This window comes from Malus sylvestris, chromosome 3, assembly GCF_916048215.2.
Source record: "Malus sylvestris chromosome 3, drMalSylv7.2, whole genome shotgun sequence".
Lineage (NCBI taxonomy): Eukaryota > Viridiplantae > Streptophyta > Magnoliopsida > Rosales > Rosaceae > Malus > Malus sylvestris.
Genome location: NC_062262.1, coordinates 34,638,377 through 34,648,798, shown reverse-complemented (window position 1 = coordinate 34,648,798; position 10,422 = coordinate 34,638,377). Strand labels below are relative to the sequence as shown.

The following is a 10,422-nucleotide window of genomic DNA, read 5'->3' as shown; positions in this document are numbered from 1 at the left end:
CCTGTCTCAAGCTCTTCCTGCAATGCGCTCCTCTGCCCCTCCCATGCCTGGACCTTTTTCAGTGCATTCTGCTCCCTCTCTAATGCTTCCTGGTGACGTGCAGTCGAATCTATAGCCATTCTTTCGGCAGTACTCCTCTCCTCTTTAAGAGTGGAATTCTCCAACTCAAGCCTACAGATATTAGAGGTAGCTTTCTCAACCTGGTCAGTTGCATTATTTAAGGCATTCTCCAACTCAGAGATTCTCTTCACAGTGTTCTCCTCCAACATTTGTTTCTCTTTTTTAAATTTCTCTGCTTCTGCCTTCTCTTGTCTCAGTATTTTAAGTTCAGGTTGTTCCTTACTAAGCCTACGAGAAACCTGCATAATCTTCTCGTTGGCCCAATTAGTCCAGCTTTCTAGTTCATTCTGCAGCTCCTCCAGCCGAGGTACTAGTTTTAAAATCAGCTCATCCTTCTCATCTTGTGCGACATACTTTCCTAGAGACTTATCATATGGGATGCCAGCACGGTAATCAAGAGGAACAAGATCCTTTAGCCGAGGAGCTACCTTCAAAAACAGCTCATCGATCTCATCTTTTGGGATATTCTTTCCTAGAGACTTGTCATCACATGGCAAGCCAGCACAGCAATCATGAGTCTTGGGGGATGGAGAGGTGCCAACCGGGGTCTTGGCCTTAGGTCTAGATTTGTTTTCCAAACAAGACTTCTGGGAAAGATTGGGATCTGAGGATCGCAAGTAAGATATAGGTAATGTTATTGTGCCACCTGTTGCTAGTGAAGCAGATGAAATCTTGGTTGAAGCACTATGTCTTCCATCTGAAGAAGGGATGGTGGATCCAGCTTCTGCACTCAACTTTGAGGATGCAACTGTTTCTCGTCCTCCGGGAATTTCAGATGGAGGCTTTAGCCTCTTCTCCAGAACAAAACCACCAATCGTGACTTTCCCTGATTTGAAGCCTCCTTTTTTCCCATAAGCGCTGTAATTTCGATCCGTATGGAAGGACTTCTTACGAAGTGCTGCTAATTCTTTCTTGGTGCGCCCTGTTAGACCAGCTCCTGACTTTTCTTCAGAGGTGGATGTCTGAGATTTTGATTGGACATTTTCTCCAGTGAATCCTAAGCATTTTTCCAGACTATCTAGCATAGATGACAAACTATCTTTCGCAGGGGTTACCTCTTCAGGTGTATGAGAATGTGTGCTGTTGGAATGTATACGGAAACTTCCAAATTTGAGTGTTTCAGGAGGATTGCTTTGAGCATAGGCAGGCAGTGGCTTTGAGGAATTTGCTTCATTGGGATTTGGAAGAATGGTTTCAGAGCTATTTGCCTCTGAGCTTAATTGGGGAGAAGACGAATCAGCGGATTCTTCAGAACCAAGAGCACTAAATGGATCTCCTTCCGACGTGCAGGCTAGCAAAATGTTTAAGTCACATATCAACAGCCACCACATTGCTTCCGCAACTGATAAGGATAGCCTTACCTCCCTAACCACACTGATCATTTCTAGCATTGTGTATTCCACCAGGTGCTGCAAATTAACAAACTGATCATTTGAAGCATCAATATCTTTTTCTTTCTTAAGAAATTTCAGGGTATCACTAACAATATTTGCTAGAGGGTCTTTACCGCCAATGTAAAGGCCGCCTCTCGAAACAGCCTTTTCAGCAACCTCCTCACTGTACCCATGTTCAGCAACCTGCTTAATAGCACTCCGGAAAATTGCTTGCAAATAAGACAGTAGTAGTTCTTCAAGCTGGCAAGCAATTGGGTCATCCCAATCTGCACACTCAAAAGCTCCCACTTCCACTTCTTCTGGCTGAACCACCCCCGCCTGAGCTAACACCTTGTCACTCAATTTTCTACATTCCTCTGAAGGTAATTCGCTCTGAGGGGTTACGGTGAGGGGCGAACCAGGGTTAGTTGCATTCTGCGGGGCAGGGCCAGCTTTTCTCTTGTTCTTACTGCCTTTTCCTAAGGATGTCCCTTCGCCTTTTCCGGTACCACTGTTGACCATTTTTTCATACTAAGAACAACCCAACCAACATCAATTAACCCTACACAACCCAACCAACAAAACAAATAAATATACCAAAAAAATGACCAAAGCTGAAAATTTTAACAAAAACAACATCAAAAAATTGTCAAAAGAAAAAATGTACAACCATATTCTCAAACATTTATTTCACAGACAATCACTAAAAATTAAATTCTTCGATGTATCAAGGAAATAATTACAAATATCAAGACATGTATGCATTCCTTAGTCTTCAAGTTCAATTAAAAATTAACACGAAATACTACCGAATTTCATACCTCTGAGCTACTAAGCGAGAACAAATATGCACAAAAAGAACATCTCCTAGAAGCACTAAATCGTAGGAAAGTTGGAAAACAAACAGATTAAGCGCAACCCAGCTAAAATCCAATAACGCATGCAGCCACACAAGTCCAACTGTTGAAATACCAACCCATTTCTCCAAAAACATCAGAAACTCGACTCCCATTTCACAAAACCCACAAAAATTTGATCCCAGTGGGTGCAAAATCTTAAACATATGCAGCAATATGAAAAAAAAAATTGGATTTTTATACCCAAATTGAAGAGAAACGTACCGGGCGAGCAAAGTTGTGGCGTGGAGGGGAGTGGCTAGGGGAGAGAGAGGAGAGGGGAGGGGGGGGTAAGAGAGTGAGCTTCCGCACCGAGTCAGTGTCTGGGCTTTTTGGGGATGGTTTAGCATGGAAGAGCCACATAACAAAATAAAATTGGTCCCTTGCTTTGCACTTTAGGCCTAATTTTGGCTTTTTGTATAGAAAGAATAATATAATGTATAGACCCTCGTATCAATTAGGATAGCGATTTTCACACACTCGTTTTTCAACTCAATCTTGAGATGCACTAAATCCAGTCATTCAATTAATGTGAATTCTTGGCTTTCTCTACATTTACTAATACATAATAAAAAGATGTGCAGATTTTACATTACAATCTTTAATTTAATGCATGAAATTCATGAATATATTAATTAGAAAGTAGTTGAGCACGTACCGATTCCTTCTCTTCCTTATTTATGACTTTCTGATTCATGATTTTACGAATTAAATTGTATTGCATGAACAAACATCTTAATAGTCTTTGGTTTTGGTTTAATGGATGGCTTGGATTTGCACTATTTGTAGAAGGAACGTGTTATTCACACATCTCATTTTACTTTTCACATACCCTTTGATAATTTATGTATGTTGATCTTCTTCAATTTATCTGATCCGACAACCAAAAATTAAAAAGATATGTGAGAAGTAAAATAGGATATGTGGATATCACACCCTTTTGCAGAAAGACATATCCACATCCGACAACCAAAAATTAAAAAATATATGAGAAATAAAATAGGATATGTGGATATCACAACCTTTTGTAGAAGGGCATATCCACCTTTAACATCAATGTTATAATTAGGTACATGCACTAGAACAAAATTAATGCTAAATAAGGATGATTAAAATGTTAGGTTTTGAGGGACCAAATGAAGTTAATTTAGAGTAAGCATAAGCAAAGACAAATTTGGAAAGTAAACATTATTGTCATTTTTCATATCCATATCTATCCAGATTCTATGATTAAATTGCATTAATTACCTATGGAAAAAAAATTAAGAAAATGTAACACCTGAATAATTAAAGGGAATCTCTACACCTATACAGTTTAGGAAAGCGTTTATTTATGGTCATTACCCTATTTATCAGTATTCGATAAGTTTAAATTTTGAGATTTATGTTTATCCATTATGTCTCAAAATTAAACTAATCTAACGATGATAAGTATGGTGGTGAGCACTCCCATTTAAGAAAATGATTATCTAAGGATAAAACAATTTCTTACATTTCTTTTTGGAAAATAATCTCTATAAAGTCTATCTCAAACTGTCTAGATTATTACCTGTAGTAAAAATAGAAATAAATTCTAGCAAACGAGGCAAATCATTTTTTGATGCTTGTGTATTTACAAAAGAAATGAATTATGAAAAAATAATAAAATTGCTAGGGAATCAAATTATAATTACCTTGTAAATATCAATGATTTAATATGAGCTCAGCATTTTTTTATGCTGAATTTTTCATAATTCATTGAATTATTAATATTTTTTGTTTTTGGACAAATTTAAAATTTTTAGTTATTAATACAAGATATAGACATTTGAAGGGTAAAAACGTCATTTTGGTTCAAATATAAATGGTGGATTTTTTTTTTAATTTTTTTTTTTTTAGAGTAATAAACGGCGGATCCGAATAGAGCACATACGGTGTCATCCTCCTTCGGCTGCTTTGGCGGGATTCGGAAAAGGAAGAGAATTTTTCAGGGGCCGGAAAAGGGCGAAATGGACGGCCAAACCCCCAAAACGTCGTCGTCCAAGGTACGGATAGAGTCGCTTCAATCCAATATTTTCACTTTCGTCAATATCTCATCTGATTTTCGTTTGTTGCCGGTGAAATTTGAAAATTGTGGTCCGTTTGGTTGCCGGGAAAATGAAACTGAAAAGAAAATTAAGGGGTTCTTATATTTCAATTTTCTTAGTAATTTGGGAGCTGAAAAAACGTAAACTTGAACGAATTCCAGCTCACCGTGATTGCATTTCCAGATTAATTTGTGCTTTAATTTTATTTTTCTCGGAAGTCGGAACGCGGATAGAGAATCTTTCGAAATGGAGGTAGTAACATTCGAAGAAATTTAAGATTATTAAGAAATTTTAAAATGACGGAAATTGAATACATAATTTGTTATATTTAAGCTCTCAATCGTAGAAATTGAGAAATGACACCTATTTAAATTTAAACTTGGGAATTTGAGGTTCCAAATCCCAAGTTTTTTTTCTACACGAAAATTCTAAATTTCTATGTTTATGAATCCAAACAAGAGAAATAGTGCATGTCAATTTACAAATTCTGATTTTTATCAAAATTTCAAATTTATTTCTCTTGTCCAAACATAGTGTAAAGGCTCCGCATGTCAATGGGAATTGCTCATTGAAATTGGGTTTTTGAGATTTTAGGGAATAAGTAACTGAGGATTTAATGCTAATTGACCTAATTCTAGGGTTCGAAAAGACGAGGTGCTAGTTGGGCGGCGGGTTGGGCCTAGCAGCTAGGCAGATTAGGCTGATTTAAGTAAATTTATTATATTTCGTGTAAATAAGCATCTGTTTATACTTAAAATATATATAATTTCATCATAAACTAGAAAATAGAATGACATATATATTATGAAGTATTGGAACATAATGAAAACATGGGGAGCAAACATATAATGTTTGTTTATTTCAGTGTTTAATAAGTCTCTTCCAATTTATTAGAAATAATAAAATGCAAAAGGAAAGTTATCTATTTTCTATCTAAGTGAGTATCAACCTAGCCAGGTGTCTAGGCTGGTCTGGACGGGCTAGGCAGGTGCCTTGGCGGTCTAGGCGGGCGCCTCAGCAAGTCTAGGTGTTCTTTCTTAATTTTCAAACGCCTAAGCATTAATCGGGGCAGTGGTCAGCCGCCTAATTCCTAGGCGGCGGCAAGCGGGGATTTTTAGAACAGTGCTAAGTCACATTAATTTTTCATGTCAGTAAAATGTAAAAAAATTAGCAAGGATAGAATTATGGACATGGGATTGAATGCTAATTGACCCAATTAATGTTTCTTTGATAATAATTAGCAAAGAGGGGTTATCATCTTAATAAATTTTGTAACTTTTTAGAAGCGTGCCGGTATTTTTTGTGTTAAAATGTGCTTCTTCACTTCACTGGGAAGTGGTAAGCAATATGTTGTTGTCTTCACAGCATAAATGGTGTTGAAATTATGTAGCTCAGAGAGATTTTTAAGAAGTTCAGTTTGGAATAACTTCGATTATCGCACAATGACATGAATCATAGATGTTTGCTCATACCGGGAATCCTTAGGCTTCGCATAGCATTGAACTGGGGTTGCGATACATTGAACAAACAAACTTGCACTCTTTCTGTAGTGTTCTTCTTATAATTGTATGCTATTTGGTACGCATTCTTCTTTGAGGATTTTGAATTTCGTTTACGTGAGTAGTTTGATAAAATGCTTGTGATTTGGATGACTAAATCATTGAATGTGCTACACCCATTCGGATTCTCTTGACAGAAACCAAATGTAGCGAAAAGTTCGATTGATGTATATGCTGCGCAGTGTGACCAATGCAAGAAATGGAGAGTGATTCATTCTGAAGAAGAGTACGAGGAAATCAGGAGCAAAATCAGCACGGAACCCTTTTATTGCAACAAAAAATCTGGTGTGACTTGTGACGATGCTGCCGATATTGAGTACAGTGCTAGCAGGACCTGGGTCATTGATAAGCCTGATCTTCCGAAGACCCCGGAAGGTTTCAGGAGACATTTGGTGGCTAGAAAAGATTATTCCAAACTGGATACGTATTATATTACACCCAAGGGAAAAAGACTGAGATCCAGAAATGAGATGGCAGCATTTTTAAAACAAAACCGTAAGTATGAAGGCTTATCCGCTTCAGATTTCGACTTCGCACCCCCAAAGGTAATGGAAGACACCGTTCCTGAGATCTTCAGTAAAAGGGGCTCTGATAGCGTCCGCAAAAAAATTAAAATGACAAAGAATGAGGATAAGAGCGCTGATATCACTGGTGAAGAAGATTTCGAGTAGCTCATGTTGAAAGACTGCCGGCGAAAATCTTGTTGGGAGGTTTTGCTTTGTGTAGAAATGATGTCTGATGTACTACTCCAGCCATACGCGCGCTGGATTTTTGTTGTACTTAGCCGCTAGTTTGTTCGGATAGATGTCTTGGGTCTGTTTCTGATAAGGATTCGAAAATTGATACCCGCAGAGTTGTATTTGGTTGTGTTTCCATCTCGTTTTGTTACTTTGGTACTGTTTTATGTAGGAAAATCAGTCGAAATGCTATTCGGTTTTTAGAATTTTTCGTGTTTTGTTTTTCGTTTCAAGAGATTCAAGCCCTTGTTTTACAAGAAGTAACAAAAGTCCACTGGAAAATTTGTATGGCTTTTTGTCTCGAACATGTTGACACACCCCGACCCAAATCGAGACATGCTGGTCGTCACGTCTCGATTTGGATCGGGATTTGTCAGTTTGGTATCAGAGCCAATCCCTGGCCGGAAGTGTGCCGGCGAAGACGTCAGACCCCTAAGGGGGTGGATTGTAGATCCCACATCGCCCAGGGGTGAGGATCTTGTAAGCTTTATATGTATATTCTCATCTCTATCTAACACGAGGCTTTTTGGGAGTTCATTGGCTTCGGGTTCCATCGGAACTTCGAAGGTAAGAGAGTTCGCGCGAAAGCAATCCCATGATGAGTGAGCCACTGAGAAATTCTCGTGTGAGTTCCCAGAAATAAAACCACGTGGTCGAGGCCAAAAGCAGATAATATTGTGCTATGGCGGAGTCGAGTTCGGGATGTGATGGACCCAGGGTCGAGATGTGACACTTGTACATGCCAAATCAAAATCACTTTTGAAATAATACATTGAGTACATGTAACCACTAGGCCATCTGCGATTAGGCAAACCGATGCTGAACATGAAGTACAGGCATGACTTCCAGCGTTTTCTGTGGCCGGTTTCGTGTATTCGAGCAGCATGTGTGTTGACCTGTAAATCTTCACCGGTGTTCAGTATATGCCAAATCAAAATCACTTTTGAAATAATACATTGAGTACATGTAACCACTAGGCCATCTGCGATTAGGCAAACCGATGCTGAACATGAAGTACAGGCATGACTTCCAGCGTTTTCTGTGGCCGGTTTCGTGTATTCGAGCAGCATGTGTGTTGACCTGTAAATCTTCACCGGTGTTCAGTATATGACCTCTTCAACTCCAAGCTCACCCTCTGCTCTTGCAGCATATATATCTTCACAAATGGATATCAACTTACACACCAAAAAATATCATACAAAACTTATGGAAAGACCTTCCGAGCATGTAGGGGCCTGTTCGGATGGGCTTCTTGAATGGCTAAAAGCGCTTCTAAATGTGATCCTGAACTATTGAAGATTTCAACGTGCTTCTAATAAAAGAAAGGATAAATCCTAATGTAAAAAATATATTTGGCCCATTTCTCTTAACAATTTGATTCATGAATCTTCTAAACAAATCACAATTGGACATTTATATAGATTTTTTTCTTTTTTATGCAAATTATTATGTGTATAATGTTTTAGACTTGATTTGTCAAGGATTAGCCAATCAACGTGTATTTTTAACTTAATTTGAAGCAAATATTGTATGCTTGTTTGATATTTCCTTATAAACTATGGAAAACTTAGGATTAAGCAATATTGTGCAGAGTCATTCTTGTTTATCTAAAATTATGTACTTGTTACAATTGGAAATTATATTCTTATAATATGCAATAATTACGGAAATGATTTTGAAGTAATTAAATATAGAGAGTTTTAACAAAAAACTCGCGGTACTGTTCACTTTAACGAAAAATCACATTTTTACACTAAAAACTCAATCATGATACTATTTACTTTACCATTTATTTTGTCCTTATCATTAAAACTCAAAGTTTTCAAACCTTTTTCATTAGTTTTCCTTTAAGGGTGCGTTTGTTGCACCGGACTGTCTCGGACTGGATTAGCTGCAGGGACTAAGCTGGATTGGCTTAGACTAGACTAAGCTGGACTAGCTTAAAGAAGCGTTTGGTGCAGTGTCAGACTAATTTATACACTAAAATTATTTTAGAGCCCAAAATATTTTTTTAATCTATATGAATTAATATTTTATTATTACTTATAATTTCAAGAATCATCTCGTGTATACCTCCTTCGTTCTCTCTGCCCACTTCATCCCTCCTCCGCCTCATCTTCTCTCTATACCTCTATTTTTCTCTCCGCCCACTGCATCCCTCCCATCTGCCTCTTTTCTCCTTCATTTTCTCTGTACTAGTGTCTCCATCCCCTTCTTTTCTTCTCCTATTTCACCTCTGTACCACTATCCCCTCTCTTCTCCCTTTGTATTTATTTTGTTTCGCCTCAAAGGAAACGCCTAGCGCAGGAGCTGAAGCAGTAGAGTAGTGGAGATCGTTCACAGATCCTAAGTCCTTCAAGCGGAGATCAGGTGTTCTTTCATGAAGCAAAAAGGGGAAATCTGGGTTGTGGGTTCGTCGGGAAGCAAATTAGGGATTAGGTTCGCAGGATGATGGAGATCAGTGAGAAAGCAGGATTTTGGTGACTAGGTTTGCGGGATGATGGAGATCGGCAAGAAAGAAGGATTTTGGTGACTGGTGAGACGTTGGTGGTGAAGACGGGATTAGTAATCCCCTAGTTTGTAGAGGGTCTCGCTTAGAACAGCTAGCGAATGACTTAGTTAGCACGAGTCCGACTTAGTCCCATTAAACTTAATCCCTTTCCGCACCAAACATGAACTTATAATCCAGTCCACTCCAGTGAATCCTAAGAAAGCCAAACAAATGCACCCTAAATATATTCTAACAATACCCATCCTCCAATCCTATAAATACAAAGTTATAAGAATGACAGTGACAAGTAAATAGCTATTTGTACGTGCGTTTTTCTTAAAATTTTCATATGCAAGTTTAAGATGGCCGCCAAAGCATTGTCACTCATCAGCCTCTTGATTGTACTCGTTATTCTCGGTTCAGGTAATTTTTTTATAAGTACATCAATATTTTTACATTAAGGGAATGAGGAGTTTGGGAAAGCCACATAATCAATATTTTTTACACTAAGGAGAGGGGGAGTTCAGCAAAGACACACAATGGATAGCCTAATTGGTATCGAATTCGCCATCTATGAGATTCGAACCTAAGACCTTTCACTTCTCACTTCTAAGTGAATACATACATAACATATACATACATCCCCTTTAAGGAAAGGGATTTTCTTTTCTTTTTTTTCAAAAAAAAAAAGGGGACTAATTGTTGGTTGGACTATAGTTTCATCTTCAACATTCCAAACCATCAATTTTGTAAGTCTCGATTCATAGAAACCCTAACAAAAATTCACTTAAATTTCAAACAATTGCCTACTTAATTTCAGATAAATGACTCCCGGCGTCGCCGATCAAATACTTTGCAAGTGCATTTATATTTGCTGAACCGATTTCGGGTTTTTTTTTTTTTTTTTTTTTTTTTTGGAATTTCAATGACACACCCCGATCCTAGGATCAAGGCGTGCTGGCCGTCACGTGAGTGTAACGTAATCAAAAGTGCGACGCGGAAGCAATAGGTAAGAGAAATACGAAGAAATAAAAATCCAAATACTAGCAATAATATCCAATTGGCATGCTAGAGTAAGTTTAAGTGTGAAACACACATATTCAGAGCATAAGTACTAGGTGCAGTCAAGTAGGACCATTACTAAATTACAACACCCGAAGGTGAGTCCTACATGAGTAGT

The 10,422-nt window shown here is 37.9% G+C and overlaps 2 protein-coding genes across 5 annotated transcripts in view; one reads left to right on the top strand and one right to left on the bottom strand.

Annotated features, from left to right (window-relative positions):
• Positions 1-2,825, bottom strand: part of LOC126614818 (putative E3 ubiquitin-protein ligase RF298) — a 3,996-nt gene extending 1,171 nt beyond the window's left edge. The window contains exons 1-3 of one of the 3 annotated variants that reach the window (XM_050282488.1): positions 2,615-2,825; positions 1,176-2,055; positions 1-1,082 (exon numbers count right to left, since the gene is read on the bottom strand). The exon at positions 1-1,082 is cut by the window's left edge and continues 67 nt beyond it. In XM_050282488.1, coding sequence (XP_050138445.1) covers positions 1-1,082; positions 1,176-2,015 — 1,922 coding nt within the window. In that variant the 5' untranslated portion in view covers positions 2,016-2,055; positions 2,615-2,825. Of the gene's footprint in view, positions 2,056-2,614 lie in introns of those variants that run through there. The other 2 variants (XM_050282487.1, XM_050282489.1) reach the window with 2 other exon arrangements.
• A 1,437-nt stretch (positions 2,826-4,262) lies between these two features.
• On the top strand, positions 4,263-6,957 carry LOC126614824 (methyl-CpG-binding domain-containing protein 4-like). 2 transcript variants are annotated; one of them, XM_050282496.1, is made up of 2 exons: positions 4,263-4,413; positions 6,197-6,957. In XM_050282496.1, exons 1-2 carry the CDS (start codon positions 4,378-4,380, stop codon positions 6,683-6,685), a joined length of 525 nt encoding a protein of 174 aa, XP_050138453.1. In that variant the 5' UTR covers positions 4,263-4,377; the 3' UTR covers positions 6,686-6,957. The 2 variants fall into 2 exon arrangements, with proteins under 2 accessions (XP_050138453.1, XP_050138452.1); XM_050282495.1 differs by having other exon boundaries at positions 6,152-6,957.
• The last annotated feature ends 3,465 nt before the right edge of the window (positions 6,958-10,422 follow it).